The sequence below is a fragment of the Castor canadensis genome, chromosome 11 (assembly GCF_047511655.1).
Source record: "Castor canadensis chromosome 11, mCasCan1.hap1v2, whole genome shotgun sequence".
In the NCBI taxonomy this organism is placed as follows: domain Eukaryota; kingdom Metazoa; phylum Chordata; class Mammalia; order Rodentia; family Castoridae; genus Castor; species Castor canadensis.
The window spans coordinates 36,700,673-36,718,311 of record NC_133396.1 but is presented as its reverse complement, the minus strand read 5'-3'; the positions used below and the strand labels follow the sequence as shown (position 1 = coordinate 36,718,311).

Sequence of the window (17,639 nt, the reverse complement as noted above, 5' to 3'; positions counted from 1 at the left end):
GTGCAGGTGGACACAGATGTGGAGACAGGGACCATGCTCTTCCATCTAAATCACAGCAAGCCAGCTTTGTGTGATTATGGTAGGGAGGGGGCCTGTCCCTCCTCAGAAAGCAAAACGTTCTCTCCCCCAACCAGGTCAGATGAAGAACCCTGAATAGCAGAGAGATGTCAGAGGGTCCCTGCCCTGCTGCTTGCCTGGGGATGCAGCTTCCTCAGGGCTCTGCAGCTTGGGAGAGATGGCCTGGTGCTCACAATGGCCCCATTCTTCAGGCCACACACATAGCATTCGCAAAGCTGCTGCTGTCTGGCCAAGAATAGCTGAGATTCTTGGAGAAGGAACCAGCTCCCCAGCCTCCGTCTTCTTCCTCAGCCAGTCTCAGCATTTATTTTAGCATCTGGGGCTCCAGTCACGCCCGTCCCTCCACACCTGCCAGTGCCTCATATGCACACACAGTGACCTCAGCAAACTGGGCTTCCAAGGGAGGAGGGAATAGTCTAGCAGAGGTGCAACCCTCACCTCCCCGGGGACATTGCTGGCCTTGAGCCTTCCTTTCTTCTCTGTGCAGTGGAGACAATGGCCTTTGACTGCCCTGGGACACAAGGGCTTTGAACCTCCCTGTCCTGGGAAGGCAAGGGAAGAGGCTCCCTGCCTCCCCTTTTCTCTCTGGCTTGAACCCACAGGAAGGCAGGAGGGGCCCATCTTCATCACTCGCCCCCGCCTCAAGGCACTGACTCTGGTTAGAGGCTTTATTGAATGGCTCGAGGGAAAGGGGCAGTGTCTCACAGGGATGAGGGAATCAGGAGTTTATTTTCTCTAGGCGGTGTCTCTGCCGGAAGGACCTGAAAGAGATGCAGGTGAGGACGTGAAACAGGTGGGTGGTAGGTGCTGGGTGCTGCCTGGGGCGAGAGCCCTCCACGGAGCGCTATGGCAGAAGTGAGGTTCTGGATCATACTGGGCTCTGCTTGGGGCTCCGCTAGATGACAGGTGGGACTCGCACCAACAGTGCCTTCTCGCCAGAGGGCGTGCTCCGAAAGGCGGCTCGGACAAGGGAGCAGTTCTGTGGGAGGTGCCGGACAGGGCTCCGTGTCAGGGGACAGGAGAAGGATGCAGAGAATTGGGGGCCAGACTCCGAGCACGCCGTTGGCTTCCTGCTTACCCCGATCCCGGTGCTCCAGAATACAGTGAGCCACATAGGCCGGGTGGCTGTGCAGATTCCTGCATTTCTTGCAAAAAAGGATCTCGCAGCGCGCACAGCCTCCGTGGCGCGGCGGTCGCCGCCGCGTCTCCAACACGCACGGCTCCTCGGGAAGAGGACGCGTCCTGCGGACGGGGACCTGAGTGCTTAGTGCCCCGGCGTCCTTTCTCCTTGGGGCTCGGCACCCGGTCCCTCGAGCCCCAGCTGCCTTACCTTTCGGCCGGAGCCGCTAGGCCGGCGAGCAGCACTAAGGGACTGAGCCAACTCCAAAAGCTGCTGTCCACGCGCCTCAGCGGCGCCACCTGCTGGCCGCTGGGCTCCTGGCGCAGCGGGCAGTAGGACACCGAACTCCGCTCCCCGGCCGCGCGCTCCTCCGGCTCGCGCGCCTCCGTCTCGCCCTCCGCGCCGCCCTCCGCCGGGTTCTCTGCCGTTGGCCTCTGCTCGTCCTCCTCCCCCGACACCTCGGCCGCCTCCTCCCGCTCCGCCTCCCTGGCCTCGGCCTCCTCCAGTTCCTTCTTCCACAAGGGGGTCTTCACGCCTGCGGGTGGGACGGAGGCCAGTGCAGTCACACTGTCCTATTGGAGGGCCTGGGCACCCTGACTGCTGCAGGTTCCTGAAGGACAGTATGGGCCACATGCCCCGGGCCAGCGGGATTCCGTGACAGGGTTTCAGAGTGCAATTTCCCCCGGCAGGCCGGCTGCTCTCAATTTCCCGGGGTTCTTGTACTTTCTAGCTAAGGATCAGGGCAAGTCACCACGCTTCTATCAAACTCCGTTTCCTCACCTCTACAATGGGAAAAATAGTGCCTACCTCACGGGTTGTGAGGTTAACTAGGGATAAAGCTCCCAGCATTGGGCTTGGCGTGGAACAAGCAATCAACAAACGGTAGATTGCCAATGGCGGTGGGGTGGGGGAGATCTCTGTATGCTGTTAATAAACACTGATTATCATTTTAATAAGTGATAGTTTTTAAACTTGTTTTATAAGTGAAATTCCTTCCTCAAAGTGGGAAGCCTAGCCAGCATCACTGGTGACAGAGTGGGCAGGCAAGTGAGCATACAGCTCCTCTGCATTAGAAAAGGTTCCCGGATGGGCAATCTAAACAGAAAAAGGTTCTCCTGCATGAGCCTACCAGTTAGGAATGGTACCTCCAACAGGACAGAGGGAGTCTTAAAAGTTACTTCGAAGTTGAGGGTAAGGAGACAAAGGTCTGAACCGGAGCAGGTGGAGACGAGGGAGTGGCCATGTCAACAATACACAGGAAGGAGAAAGGAGAGGGCTTGTAGCTACACAGATGGGTCATTGAGAAAAGGCTCAGCTTCCCCTCTGGGGTTGCTATGGTGATGCACAAGTTGGTCCAAGCTGGGTCAAGAGGCCCTGTCCTAGTCTCCAGCCTTTCTCAGTCCCACTCACCGTGCTTATCCATTCTTCCCCAAGGTGTGTTGCCCACTCCCTCTGGCCAGGGCCTGGGGTGTGAGCGGGTGCCCTGAACCCACAGAACTTGATCAGGTCTCTAGGGCCTCTGTTGGCTCACGAAGCAGTGGGGGCGGGGCTAGAACCTCAGCTGCCCATACAGCTCCGCCCAAGAACTACCTTTTCAAGTGCCTCCAGAAGCCCTGAAAACTCAAGTGCTCCCCACCTTTCCTCTGGGGAAGGCATCAAAAAGAATAGAAGGTGGCTTTGGCCCCTGATAGATGGGTTCAAATCCCAGATCTACCATGTAAAAGCTGTCTGACCTTCAGCAAAAATCATCCCACAGAAACAGTTCAGTTAGGAGGCCACTGTCAGAGCACCATGAGCAGTCTCCTACATTCACTGCCTAAGATCTCACGCCTCTCACAGGCACAACTGAGCCCACGAGCCCAAGTTGTGCTTTCAGGAGCATCCCACCAAGACACCATCATGAGGTGTCCCCAGGCCCAGGCATTCATCTCACCTGCTACCCCACTCCCAATCCATCCAGCAGCCCTTTGCATCTGAAAATGTGCATTCCCTCTTCTTGGGGCCATTTTTGGTTTTGTGGGACTTTCATAAAACAACATCAGCATAAAAGAATATCAGAAAGTGATCTCACAGAGTGATAACAGTCATCTGTGAAAACATGAGCGTGAGCACCCCCTAGGGAGACAAGAAACTGCACTGACAGTGAGTGCGAATTCAGTATGGACTGGATCTCCATGGTTTGACATCAGAAGAGAAGGAGCTGTATTTATTGGCAAGCCTGAACATTGTTTCCAACATTGCATAGAAATCATAGAGAGCAAGATGAGGCCAGTTATCAAAAGCAAAGCTACTAACCTGGTGTGGTGGTGCATGCTTGTAATCCCAGCACTCTGGGGGCTGAGGCAAGAGGATCAAGAGTTTGAGAGCAGCCTGACCTACATAATGAGAGTCTGTCTCAAAAAAATAGATATTTTTTTCCTATTAAACGCTAATGTGGGGGTTGTTACTGGGATTTGAACTCAGGGCCTTGCACTTGCTGGTGCTGTACCACTTGAGTCACACACCTCAGCCCTTTTTGCTTTAGTTATTTTTCAGATAGGGTCTTGTGGCTTTTTTTTTTTTTTTCTTTTGGCAGTACTGGGGCTTAACTCAGGGCCTTCACCTTGAGCCACTCCTCCAGCCCTTTTTGTGATGGGTATTTTTGAGATAAGTTCTCACAAACTGTTTGCCCAGGCTGGCTTCGAACTGTGATCCTTCTGATCTCTGCCTCCTGAGTAGCTAGGATTACAGGAGTGAGCCACCAGTGCCCAGCTAAGACAAAATTATTTTGAGTAGGTTTTTAAAAATCTGTATTTAAGACATAGAAAAGGTTTGGACAGTTTTCCAATAATGTGTGAAGTGCAGTGATGAACATGTGGTGCCTGGCAGCAGACTTCACTTTGAAGCTTATTGGCTAAAACTAGTCACAAAACCATTCTTAAACCAACCAATGGCAAAAAAAAAAAACAAAAAAAGAAAGAAATTGGGTTGCCAGGCCGGAGTTGTGGCTCAAGCAGTAGAGTGCCTTTCTAGGAAGCACAAAGCCCTAAGTTCAAAACCCCATACTGCCAAAAAAAAATGGGATTTCCAACTAGCCTGGACTAGTTGAAACTGGTACCTTTTATCAAGGAGCACTTATGAAATATAGTTATAAAGCAATTTCATTTTTGCCTCCTATCATCCTTTTAAATTTGCTCAAGGTGGGGAGGGAGGTGTATTCATTTCCTTGTCCCCAAAAGGCAACTCAGGCAGGCTTCATGGCTTGTTCTGAGACCTCTCAGGAAATAAAAAAACCCTCTGGTTTTCACTGGATTTTTTTTAAGCAATATTTGAACTCAGGGCTTCACACTTTTGAGGCAGGTACTCTACCACTTGAGCCACACCTCCAGACTATAGTCACTGGCAATTGATGCCACATTTTTCTCCTACAGATAGGATGGTGTGGAAGCAGAAGTCTTGGTTCTTCTTCCCGCTTTCCCTGCCTCTCCTTCCTCCTCAGCTGTCCATCCACTGGGTTCCATCCTTTCCTGCCCCAGTCCAGGCAGTTACTTAGGCCCAGGATACACTGAATTCTGGGGGCTACCTGTGATGGGTATTTTTGAGATAAGTTCTCACAAACTATTTGCCCAGGCTGGCTTTGAACTGTGATCCTTCTGATCTCTGCCTCCTGAGTAGCTAGGATTACAGGTGTGAGCCACCAGTGCCCAGCTAAGACACAGACCCTGTGAATCTGATAGCCTGCTTCAGCTTCCCTGTACTGGGCCTCTTTGCCTTCTAGGAAGAGTGCCCTTCTGTGCAAGTGCTTAGACAACCTCTCCCCACCCTCGTTCAGACAACTGGCCTAGGAAACAATCACAGACTCCTTCTTTGAATAATGGAAGATGCGCTGCTTTCAGTAGCCATTTGCCTTTGTCCCTGGGATGGAGTTTCACTAAAGTAAAGTGTAAGAGCTGACTGAGAAGGAACATGTGGCCCCTGGGGTTGGGAGACAGGGACAGGCCCTGAAGGATGTGTGTGCATGTTTGAGGTCTTAGTTGTTAGCAATAGAAAAAAGTCCTGGCTAACCTGAGCAGAAAAGGAATTTTCTGAAAGGTTATTGACCAACCCACAGAGTCACCAAACAGGCAGATGAAAATGATGTGGGGATCCAGCACCATAACTAAAATTTTAACCCAGAATAGGATTATGAAACCCCTGCCACTATGGTTCCAGGAATCAGATGTGGATGTCAACACTGGTACCCCAGAATGAGTTCTTTGCTGCTTTTGGATACCATTGGTCCCATGTCATGATCTAGGTGGGTGGATTGGATCAACCAAGGTCATATGCCCATGATATGTGGGACCTGTAAAGCTTCCAAACATGGAACCAGACTCTTCTGGGTGGGGAACTCCCACAAGCATGAGGGCTCAGAATCTAGACCATAAAATGAATGCCCTTTTAGAGAGGTTACTGATAGCCTCTGTACAAGGGAGGGAGGATGGGAGAACTCCACTTTGTTCACTGCTTTTTTCTTCCAAATTCATTTAGGCTATAACTGACAGCAAAGCAACTCAAAGTCACTGAAGAATAAAAGGGTGGGTGGACCCTTTCTCTGTCACTGCTCCATCTGCCTCTTCCTGCTAATTAAGATGTTCTCTGACCTAGTAAAAGTGTGAGCACAGAATTTCTCAGTTCTTACTCAAAACCCAGCTCACATTTTATTTCCATCATTAAATCTTCCAAATGGAACACACCTCCACCCAATTCCCCTTCAGAATTAACTAGATGCTTATTATAGTTCTCTTCCATTTCACACGTTTGTGAAATCCCTGGGGTAGCTCAGTGGTAGAGCGCTTGAGTCTCCAGCACTGAAAATAATAATAATTATTATTATTCCTGTCCTATACAGAATGGTTAAAGAGTAAAGATTGTGCTGAACTAAAAAAAGACCAAAAAAGGAATTTATTCATTCATGTAATCTAAGGGTTGGCAAACTAGAACCCAAATCCACACACAGCCTGCTCTTGTATGACCTTTAAACTAAGAATAGTTCATATTATTTTTTAAGGATTATAAAGAAAAAAATGAAAAATGAAGAAGAATAAGTGACACAGACAGTATGTGACCCGCAAAAGCCTAAAATGTTTGCTTTGTGGTCCTCTACACAAACTATAAAGCAAGGTCTGCTTGGGGTCTGTAAATGACCCCATCTCCTTTCTTCCCTCGTGGCTGAACATTCACGAGGCACAGGACTACCAGCTGCACTTTCAGTCTCCCTTACAGCTAGGAAAGGCCAATGCCTAAATTGTGAGAGGAAGTGTTGTGTATAACTTCCACATCACATCCTTAAAAAAGAAGCTAGCTGGCTTCCTCCAGCATAGAGACAGAGAAGCTATGCTCTCTGTCCTCCATTCCTGCAACCTGGAAGAAGACAAAATCTGGGAAATCAGAATTGATCATGTAGGTAGCAACAGCAGTTGAGGGAGCAGCAAGATAGAAAGAACCCAGGTCTCCAGAGCCACACTTTGATGATCCACCTGAGAGAGAGAATCTTTCCTCTTGTGAGCGCCACTGTTATAGGTGGTCTTTTTGTTCTATGTACAGCAGCTTGGCCTAGGTGTCACTAACAGAGGCAGACATGCAACTAGTCTGAAGATAGCAGAAGCACGGGCTCAGACATCCTCAGGCCCTCTGTCCTTGCATCTCTGTGCTCTTTTGTGTGCCTGTTTCCTTCTTCCTATTGCAGAAGAGCTTTCTGTGTGCTGGGAACATGTCTCCAGGTCCACATCTCTAAAATCTTACCCATCCAATTTGGGAAAGAATCTGCCCCTGTAGCTTTGATTTAAAAAGCTCAGAGAAGCTGGATATGAAGGCTCACGCCTGTAATCCCAACTATTCAGGAGGCAGACATTCAGAGGATCAAGATTTGAGGCCAACCCAGGCAAAATATTTGCGAGACCCCCGTCCCAACCAATAAATCTGGGTATAGTGGGGTGCCTGTCATCTCAGCTGAATGGGGAAGTATAAATAGGCAGATGTGGTCCAGGCCAGCCCAAGCATAAAAGTGAGACCCTATTTGAAAAATAATTAAAGCAAAAAGGAAAAGGATTTGGGAGTATAGTTTATGTGCCTAGCAAGTGTGAAGTCCTGAGTTTATATTCCAGTGCTGAGAAAGACAAAAAACAAAAACCAAAAAGGGCTCTAAGTAGGTTGAGTCTCATGCTCATCTCCTAGATCAGTAGCCCCCAGGGTGTCCCCCAGAGGACATGGGACAATGGCTGAGACATTTGTGATTGCTGTAATGGGGAGGGAGGGTACTGTCAGCATTTGGTGGGTAGAGGCCAGGGATACTACAACATCCTATGGCACACAGGACAGCCTGCAAAATTAATAGCCATTCAGCTTAAAGCGTCCTCATTGCCAAGGCTGAGAAACCCTGTTTGGAGCATTTCCACATTTCCATCGTTACGTGGACTGTGACCACTTGTCATCACCTCCTTCAGTGGCTTCTGGTCTAAGCCACCATTCTCCTTGGATGATAGCAACAGCCTAACTGCTGCCCGGTTCCACCCCTGGTCCTGTAGTCCTCCTCCACGCAGCAGCTTGAGTTAGTGCATGTCCCTCTTCTGCCCCAAACTCTCTATGAATGCATTTGTCATTTCACTTTGGAGTCACCTATGAGATCCTGCATGATCTGGGGCCACATTTATTCTCAGCCTCATACCTTTCCACTCTGCTAGTCTCAACTTTTGCACAGGCTGCACCCTCTGCTGAACACTCATCCCCCAAGACAGCTGCAGGGTGCACTTCCTCACTTCTCTCTAAATGTCACCTGTCACTAAGGTTTTCCCTGGTGACCTTCTATTAAATCTCCTCACAGCTTCTTCTTTTTTCCTTCTTTATTTTTCTCCATAGTATCTATCACCATCTGACTTACTGCAGATTAATTGTGTCCTGGTGACTTGTGTGTTTGTTTTGGGGTTTTTGAAACAGAGTCTCGCCACATAATCCAGGCTGACCTCAAACTCATGCGTGACCCTCCTGCCTCAGACGCCGAAGTGTTGGGATTACAGGCTTGCACCACCATACCTAGACAGATTTATTTGTTCAGCTGTCAACCATTACCCAGTAATATAAGTAGCTTTCATGAGTTAAGAGCCCTGTTCTTTTTTGTTTGTTGCTATATCCTTAGGCCTACAATAGTGTCTGGTGCATAGTTGATGCTCAAGAAATATTTGCTTTGGGAGAAGAAGTGGGGAATAGAAATATAATGGAAGGGGTGAACTTGTTCAAGGTACATTGTACATGTGTGTGGAATTACCACAATGAAATCTCCCCATATTATTAATGTATGCTAATTCAAAAATAAAATACATATGAGTTTTTCCCCCCAAAAGAAATCTTTGCTGAATGATTGCTTTGCTGTGGCCATGGAGATGAGGTGCTATGATTGACACCTGTTCTAGAAGGATCACATAGCTACAGCAGGGATGGAGCAGGTTCTACAGAGAAGTTGGGAACCCTGGTTCAAAGACAAGGCTGCCAGAAGAATCACTGAGAGCTGGAACCCCGCCCTCTGACCTGTTTGTTCTGCTGGTCTGCTTCTTTTTTACTCACAACACTCCAGAGAGACAGACATTATCATTCCCATTTTAAGTTGGGAAACTAAGGCACAGGTGGGCTGGGTAATATGTGCTACTCACATAGGGGTTTAGGGCAAAATACCTGCCTTTTCTGTGTCTCTTTCATGCTTGGCCTCCAGTGCTCACTGAACCCCGAGGGGCACAGCAGCCTCTGCCCCTGCTTTCTTCCCCAACTCCCCTAGGTTCCCTAGCCCCAGCCCCAGCCTCTCTGCTCTGCTCCCTTGGCTCCAAGGCCTGCTCTGCAGGTAGACTGTGCCTGTAAGAAGGGTTAACAAGGAGTGTTTGTAGCAGCCGCTGTCTCCAAGGAGAGGAGAGGAAAGCAGAGCAGTGAGGCTGTGAGGCCGCAATCATGCCAGATTCTTGAGCAGTAGCAGTAGCAGTGGCAGATCAGGGGCAGCAGCTTGACCTGTCCAGCCCTGGGGGAGAGAGGAGTGTCCCCACCTCTACCCATCCTGGGAAGTGCTGAACTCTGAGTGGACTGGGCAGCCAAGAGTGAACTCGCTACAGGGCCACCAAACAGGGAAAGTTCTGGCAAGGACTGAGGAATGTGTGTGTGTGGGGGCGGGGAGGCTGGGCTTGACTGTGAGGCTGAAGCCATAAGCAAGCAGCAGCAACACCAGAAGTCCTGGGCTCTCCGAGGGTAGGAGGAGACCCCCATCCGGAGAGAAACGGGTCAAGACAAGCAGTAGCAGTGAAGACAGCAGTGGGAGATAGGAGGCGGCTACCTCCTCTCCTGCTGAGGTTCCAGTCATGTCTCACAGGGGACGCAGGAGAAGGCCTGGTACTCTGGAGCCTCCTGTGTGCAGCATCCGGCCTTTCAAGTCCAGCGAACAGTACCTGGAGGCCATGAAGGAAGACCTGGCGGAGTGGCTTCGGGATCTCTATGGGCTGAACATTGATGCAGCCAACTTCCTGCAGATGCTGGAGACGGGCCTGGTGCTGTGCCAGCATGCCAACACCATCACAGAGGCTGCCCTGGCCTTCCTGACTGAGGCACCTGCTCGAGCCCAGACGATTCCCATGCCCCGGGCTGGGGTTTCCTGCAATGGGTCTGCCCAGCCAGGTACTTTCCAGGCCAGGGACAACGTCTCCAACTTCATCCAGTGGTGTCGCAAGGAGATGGGCATTCAAGGTAACTACCCTGTCCCAGACCTTATCCTGTGGGGCGCCCATCTCCTCTGAGACCCAAGCTAGATCTGGGGGTCAGAAGCCTGGGTATTTCTTCCAGATTTACCTTAGGGTAGCTCAGCTCTTTCCATGCCTCAGTTTCCACATATCATAAATCATCAGTAAATACATGTTGACCATGGATCAATGTTTGTTGACAATTCACTCAACCTACATATATGAAGCACCTCTTCTGTGTGGACCACCACACTGGGCAGGAAGGCCTGAGAGAAATGAGACCCTGTGTTCAAGGAATATGTGGTCTAGTGAGAGAGACAGAGGAGTAGAGATGAAAATCACAGCCCAGGCTGAAACATGCTCAAAGTCCAGGTGTATGTGCAGGGGAGCCAGGAAAGGCCACACAGAGGAAAGAGAGATGGATTAAATCTTGAGGAGTGAAGAGAAGTCTGGGGAAGAGAATTCTAGGCTGGGGGACAGCAGAGGCAAAGGTGCAAGAAAGGCTCTGGGGGAAGCTGGGGTGGAGAGGGCCGGTGGCTGGATGGGGAGAGAACTCAGAGACAGGAGGGAGAACGTGAGAGAGGAGCACAGTCGTGGTGGGGCTTGTAGGGGGAGTGAACAGTCAGGATCCCTCATCTCCCTGGCCTTGGACCCAGGAATGGCGCCAGGCAAGATGTTGCATCACCCTCCAGACCAAAGGTATTGGGGGTGAGACAGGGGAAGGGTCAGGCTTGAGGTGACAAAACAGTATGAAAAAGGATTGGAGAGTTAATAAAAACTAGTGTTTGGACTGGGGATGTGTGGTACAGCGTGTGTTTAAGGTGAGCTAGGTTCTGGGTCACATCCCCAGGAAACTCCCTCCCCCTTGTAAAGGTGTTTTATGGGGCACTTTTCCTGTGGTAAATATGATCTGCAAATGCTAAGGACCGTCCACTCCTCACAACAACCCCATGCAGTAAACTACATTCCCATTTCACAGAAGAAACTGAGGCTCCGGGACTCGCACAAGGTCACACAATGATGGGTGGGCCTTTACTCAACTCTGCCTGGACTGGGGCTTGCGTTTCAGGTGCCTCCTGGGTAGGTGGGAAGAGGGAAGTGGACCAAATTGCCTCCACTCTTGGACCATCCAGGCAGCTGAGCCTGTAGGAAAGCAAGATGGATGGAACCCTTCACCCTGCTCTCCCACAGCCCCAGGCAGGCTCTGGGTTCCTGTGCTCTGTCTGCTGTGCCACCTCTTCTTACACCCCCAGCCTCTCTTGTAGGCTCGGCTGTCGTGTCTGCACCCAGGACCTGAGCCAGGCTGCCCAGACCTCTCCTAGGGGCTGTCTCATCCCAAGATCCCGAAACCTGTCTGGGAAGGGTGCCTAGGGCTTCTTTGGGAGGTCAGCAGGGAACTCACTCATGTTGTCCCCACCCTCTCCCCGCCCAATCCGGTCCACACCAGAAGTGCTGATGTTCGAGACCGAGGACTTGGTGCTGCGGAAGAACGTTAAGAACGTGGTGCTGTGCTTGCTGGAGCTGGGCCGCCGCGCCTGGCGCTTTGGAGTGGCGGCGCCCACCCTGGTGCAGCTGGAAGAGGAGATCAATGAGGAGCTGCGGCAGGAGCTGGCTCTGTCCCCGCCTGACCCCCCGCCGACTGCGCCCCCCAAGCGCCAGTCCTGCCACTTCCACAACCTGGACCAGATGGTGAGGTGCCTGCCTTCTGCCTTCCTCTCCCTCATCCCAGCCCAGCCCGCTCTGACTCACTCCCTCTTTGAGCTCCAGTCCCCACCACGTGGCTGTGACAGTCATGTTCCAGTCTAGTACCAACTCTAACCACACAGAGCAATGGCGACGCCATACCAACCCAGCACTGCGCATCTCTCTCATTTAACCCCGTGGGACACACGTTAAAAACAGACTCTGCCATCCTTGCTGGCACCTTAGCTCAAGTTTTCACTGTGTGGTTTCGGGCAAATTATTTAACCTCTGTGCCTGTGTTCCCTTAAGAGAACTGTGGGGACAGTCTCTGCAGAGAGGGATACACCATGTGAATTAGCTTTTCCTGTGATTAACCCATTTCTACCACTGGGGAAGATGGGACTCAGGGAGACTCCTTTTCCCTTTCCTTTCCTTTCTTTCTGCTAAGGTCTTGCTATGTTGCCCAGGCTGGTCTTGAACTCCTCAGGGAGTTCTTAAGGGCCTATGATGCAGTGGATGTAGGACTCTGACCCAAGCTTGTTAGATCTCACAGTCCACCTACTTAGCCATTACACTCCACCACCTCTGCCAGGTGACCCAGGAGAGCACTGGTCCAGAGGTGACTGCTCCAAGTCTTGTTCTGGTTGGGTTAAAGTCTCTCTACTTTCTCCTCAGCCCTCAGCACTAACCTCAGTACCAAGTTTGGGGCACGGGTTGGCTCTAGAGGCATGTAGGATCCCATTTAGTCTGACCCAGCATATGAGGGGCACTTGGGTATCCAGGCAGAGGGGAGGGCTGAGCCCTGTGACCACTGCCCACAGGTGCAGAGCCTCGTGAGTCATTGTACATGCCCAGTGCAGTTCTCCATGGTCAAGGTATCTGAGGGGAAGTATCAAGTAGGGGACTCCAACACCCTCATCTTCATCCGGGTAAGTCTGGTCTGGAGTAGAGGGAACTCCAAGCTGAGCATAATGGAGTTCTTTCCATGGAACCCTGCCCAAGGCTAAGGTCAAAGACAGGAAGTCACCATACATAGGTCATCAGGCCTTGGGACTCTCTTGTTGTTCCCTTCAAGATTTCTAGGAGATACCTGGCAGAATTGGCAAGCCTATGCTGTCCTCCCATCAGGGCAACCAGAACCACCACCTTCCTTTAACTCCACCATAGCCAGGTCTAGAGGGTGCCCCCAGGAAGAAGAGGGGTATGAAGAAGGCATCTCACTTTTCCATTCTACTCCACTCCATCCACAGGCTAGGTCAGAACAAGGGGTCTGAAAACCCAAGTCTGTGCTCAGTGCATGGCCCCAGCCACATAGACCCCAAAGTCCATCCCTCACACCCCTGCTTAGGGGTGAGTGAGTAGCAGTGCATGTCTGAGATGTGCCACTACCCCCTATAGTTGGCTGCCCCTTCCCGGAAGTAGTTTGTGCCAGGGTGTGCCAGAAGCTCCAGCACGGCCAAGCTTTTTCCTTGGGCATTGGGTGTATCTGGGAGCAGAGTCAGCAACCTGAGCCCTTACCCCTACCTTGAGGACTTGTGATGTATGCAGGGGCAGGAGTTGTGGCTCTGCTTTTCAGCTCAGGAAATGGAAATCTGGAGAGATTCTGTGATCTGCCTCAGCATAAAGTAGGGTGGGATTCCCATGGGCTCCATCACAAGCACACACACACACACACACACACACACACACACACACACACACACGCACACCACACACAGAGGCAACACAGGGACATTAGGGCTCCTGTCAGATACAAGTGTGGGTGGGCACAGACCCCTCTGCAATGAAGGGAGAGAAGGGAATGCCTTGGGGCTTGGCTACCTAATCAATGCCTATGTGATCCCTTGTCCAGTTGGGGGCAATTTTCTGTTTGACAGTTTACCCACCCTAGACAACAAGTGTTATCTGAAGCCAGTCATGGAGAAGACGAGATTGCAAAATATGCCTGCTTCCAACCACATATGTGTGCAAGGGAGTATCTGTGTGTGCATGAGTACATGGATAGGTGTATCCCTGAGTGTGTGCCAGAAGCCTGTCAGTTGGTCCAGGAAGAGGGCATACCCTCCACTGTCCTCTCAACCTCACCCTTGCCCCCCTTAGATCCTCCGGAACCACGTGATGGTGCGTGTGGGGGGCGGCTGGGACACGCTGGGCCATTATCTGGACAAACATGACCCCTGCCGGTGCACGTCCCTCTGTGAGTCCCCCAAGAGTCTTCCCCTGTGGGGCTGGTTGGTTAGGTGTAGCTCTGGGCGAGGAGGTCAGCAGCGGAGTGGGGAGGCAGGTCCCTCCTCCAGGGGCTTGAGGTGTGCGGGGAGGAGTGGGAGAGGATCAGGAGGACACTACAGCAGGGCAGCCATGGAGCAGTACTAAGTATAGCCACAAGATGGAGTGCGACACACTCAGAATCAGTGGTCAAGTTGCGTCTCCACAGAGCTTAGGTCTGGCTCTGGGGTCCATGATGGTGGCACCAAGTGTGACTTGGAAGGTCTTTTGTCCTTCCATAAGCTCCATCAGCACCTCAAGCCACCCCAAATAAACATAAAATCTAATGAAAGTGTGGCTGTATAATACAAATGTAGCTTTAAGCAACTTCACTAGCTGGGCTCTCTGACCAGATCGTGTTCCCTAAACCTCTCCTGCCACTGTAAACCCCAGTGTCTCTAAAGTGAGCTGGGGGACAACAATGGGCCTACAGCAACAGGAATTGAACCCTTCCTTCTTCTCCTTTCTCTGGGGGATTGTATTGGCAGCACACAAACCGGGCAGCTTCCTAAAGTCACCAATCCCACCTGTGCAGCATGAAGTGAGGGTGCAGGATGGACCCTTGCAGCCCCAGCCTGTGATGACCATCAGCCGCTCACAGAGCCCACTGCCTCCAGTGGACTGGAAGACATATACCTCTTCAAGCCGAAAGCTGAAGCTCCCTACCTCTACCTCCCCCAGACCCCGTGGTGAACAGGGAGACATGGCTCCATTCCTAAGGTACAGGAGAGACACAGGGAGGGGTTTCTTTAACATTTGGAGCCCATATTCTCAGGGGTTTTCCCACCCCAAGATAAAGGGAATGCCCCTACCCCAAACAAGACCTTAGGTGTGCCGGGCATGGTATCACATGCCTGTAATCCCAGCTACTAGGGAGGCTGACACAGGAGGATCATGAGTTTGAGGTCAGTTTGGGCAACTGAGGGAGACCCTATCTTTAAAAATATTTTGTTTGAAAAGGAGGATTGGGGTTCTATCTCAGTAGTTGGGTACTTGCCTGACATGTGCAAGGACCTGGGTTCAATCCCTAGTACTGCAAAAACAAAAACAAAAACCCCTCAGGTGCTCAGAACCAAAAAGCACCCATAATTTGGAATCATCTAGTTACTTCCCATGTCCACCCAGTTCATAGACAAGGAGTCCGAGGCCGAAAAGGAAATGGACATATCCAAGGTCCTTCTGCCATTTAATGGTAAAGCTAAGACTAAGGCTCCCAAAATGGGTGACCTCTGGTTGTCTGGTCTGGGATCATCCTTGAATGATAGGAAGTCGCTCCAGGTCCAGCCTAGGTTTCCTTCTCTCTGCTCCCCTAGAAATAAGGGAGAATAGACTGAAACAGAGGCTGTCATAAGGGGGATTCTTGGCCTTTGTTCTGTAGCCCCCTTTGTGTGTAGCCCCCTTTGTGTGCCAGTGGGGAAAGGCCGCCCCTTCTCAGAGCCAGAGGCTGCATTAGATGCCCCTTCCGATCCTGTGTCTCCCCTTTCAGCCTGTAATTCTTTTCAGGTTCCAGGAAAGGCCGTTTACCCCACCTCAGAAGCAGCTGTCAGTTGGGCACAGCCCACTCAGTCCCCAGTTCTCACTCACCCGTAGGGGTCAAGACCCACAGAGTATCCCATCAGGGAAGAAAGAAGACAAATGCCCTGGAGAACTTCCAAGGGGAAGGACTACCATGTCTTGGATTCATGAGACAGACAGTCTGGGTACATATGCCAGGGTCCCCACCTCCCAGAGACTCCGAGCCCCTGAGGCCACCACCAAAGGGACATCAGCAAGAGGATCATCTCCCCTGCCTCATTCCTCAAGCCCAGACAAGCCCATAGGCCTCTGGCTGCCACTCCGGGGTGCATCCCCCCAGCTCAAGGAGCCAGCATCTGTCTGTTCTTCAACCCCTGTCAAAGCACTCACCAAGATCCCCATCCGGCTGTCTCCTGCCCGACCTCTCACCCCAGGAAGAAGCCTTCCAGGTACTGAAATTGGAGGTCCTATGGCAGAAGTGGGAAGAGGCCCTATCCCAGCAAGGGCTGTCACTGGGGACCTGGCTGGATCTAGACATGCGGACTGCTTTGTGGAAGTAAGGCAGGGGAACCAGCAGCCAGACATCCAGGACACTGCAGAGGCTGGGGAGCCCCAGGGCTTAGGCCCACAGGAGTGGGAGGGCAGGCATACCTCCCTGCCCCTGGGCAGGCCCAAGGAGCAAGCCATCTACCATAGTCTTGAAGAGGAACTTGTGGCCAACATGAAGCTGCTCGAGATAGGGGGTGCCTGTCCCCAGGATTCAGGGTCTCGAGTCATCCCTCGAAGTGGAGTATATGTACCCAGCCTGGGTGGGCGGTGGCCTGAGCCTGGAGGTCTTTATGACAAAGTCATCCAAGAACTGACTCAGGGCCCCCCACCTCTCCTTAAAGTGGACCAGGGAGCCTGGAAGGCAGCCCATACAGACCACGCTAGGCCAGCTGTTGCTGCCATCCCAGGAAGCCCAAAAGGGAAGTTGGGAGCCAGAGAGAGCAGGCCAAGGACAAAGGCAAGCCTGAGTGCCAGAGGCACCAAGATGAGAAATGTCTCACCTCCAGAAAGTCAGAACAGCTCAGTGCCTACTGTGTCTGCCAGTCTGGAGGTCCCCATATCTTCACCCTCAGACCCCAGTTCTGACAAAGTCAAGGCATGTCTGGGCAAGGGCAAGAGAACACTCCGTAAGCCCCAGAGAGTCCCATCCATCTACAAGCTGAAGCTGAACCTCAGGATCCAGCCTCGGAGAGATCACAGACCTGAGAAGCAGCCTTCACGAATCCCCAAGCCACTGGCCTATTTCCACCTGGGTCCAGCCAAGGCACCCCCAAAGGGCAGGCTGTTGAGAGCTGCACTGAGCAACAAAGGAGGGCGAGCATCACAGGTGGATGGAACTTCAACAGGTGAAAAGGAGGAGGAAGAAAAGGAGAAGAAAGAGCCAGCCCATCCACTGGAGAGCAGACCCCAGCCTTTGGAGGGCCAGGGCCCTCAGCAGCTTCCTCAAGCCCCACCTCCACTGGAGGAGGAATCCTGGGTCTGAGGAGCCTGCAGATGGGGATAATAAGGATCCTCATGTATGCAAGAACAGAGGGGAAGTTCCCATGTTTTCACATAAGATATTGGCCAGAAAACACATATAGACTCAATCTGGCCAGGTATGGTGGTTCACGCCTATAATCCCAGCACTTGGGATGCTGGGGCAAAGAATTGAGGCCAGTCCCACCTACATGGCAAGACCCTATTGAGAATGAGAGAGAGGGAGGGAGGGGGAGGAGGCAGGAAGAGAGAGTGAGTGAGAGAGAGAGAGAGAAATTGACTCAGTTTGTTCAGTTGAGTAAAAGGGCAAACTATCACTCCCACTCAAACTCCAGCATTAGGCCAGAGGCAGTGGGGTGACCCTGTATCTTACTACCCTCTCTCACAACATGCCCCTAAACTCCTTTGGCCATTTCCACCTGTTTCCACAACTGTAAGTTATTAAACACATGTGGGTCTGTCCTTGAGCCCAAGCTTCTTGAGTGCTTCACTCTAGGACAGTGGAGGTACAGCTCCACGTTAGTCCCACTGGAGGGGGTGGGGCAGGTGGAGGGAGTTAGGAGTGAGGGAGGCTTCCTCTCTTGAGGCTAGGCCAACCTTGCCAGATGGCCTTCTCGTTCCCGGAAATGTCAGCACCATGGACAGAGGCAATGGCAGCCCCTGCAGGCCGCCCTTGTCCAGTACTTCAAAGATCTGCCCTGGAATGGAGACCTCTCAGGGTC

General features: G+C 51.8%; 2 protein-coding genes across 2 annotated transcripts; one reads left to right on the top strand and one right to left on the bottom strand.

Moving 5' to 3' along the window:
* Nucleotides 1-36: 36 nt before the first annotated feature.
* Nucleotides 37-2,621, bottom strand: C11H17orf50 (chromosome 11 C17orf50 homolog). Its single transcript, XM_020174812.2, has 3 exons — nt 2,609-2,621; nt 1,409-1,733; nt 37-1,320 (listed from the first exon to the last, which is right to left on the bottom strand). The coding sequence occupies exons 1-3, from the start codon at nt 2,619-2,621 to the stop codon at nt 780-782; spliced, it is 879 nt and encodes a 292-aa protein (XP_020030401.2). The 3' UTR covers nt 37-779.
* A 6,527-nt stretch (nt 2,622-9,148) lies between these two features.
* On the top strand, nt 9,149-17,493 carry Gas2l2 (growth arrest specific 2 like 2). The gene is made up of 6 exons (XM_020174829.2): nt 9,149-9,934; nt 11,375-11,616; nt 12,432-12,539; nt 13,711-13,807; nt 14,364-14,595; nt 15,379-17,493. The coding sequence occupies exons 1-6, from the start codon at nt 9,553-9,555 to the stop codon at nt 16,919-16,921; spliced, it is 2,604 nt and encodes an 867-aa protein (XP_020030418.2). The 5' UTR covers nt 9,149-9,552; the 3' UTR covers nt 16,922-17,493.
* Nucleotides 17,494-17,639: the final 146 nt, after the last annotated feature.

Bases quoted from the DNA above. Each gene is read 5' to 3' on its own strand.
- C11H17orf50 (XM_020174812.2), bottom strand. The intron at 1,321-1,408 runs GTAAGGCAGCTG...CCCCGTCCGCAG, and splicing joins CTAGCGGCTCCGGCCGAAAG to GACGCGTCCTCTTCCCGAGG.
- Gas2l2 (XM_020174829.2), top strand. From the start codon at position 9,553: ATGTCTCACAGGGGACGCAGGAGAAGGCCTGGTACTCTGGAGCCTCCT. The intron at 11,617-12,431 runs GTGAGGTGCCTG...CACTGCCCACAG, and splicing joins TCCACAACCTGGACCAGATG to GTGCAGAGCCTCGTGAGTCA. The intron at 12,540-13,710 runs GTAAGTCTGGTC...TGCCCCCCTTAG, and splicing joins ACACCCTCATCTTCATCCGG to ATCCTCCGGAACCACGTGAT.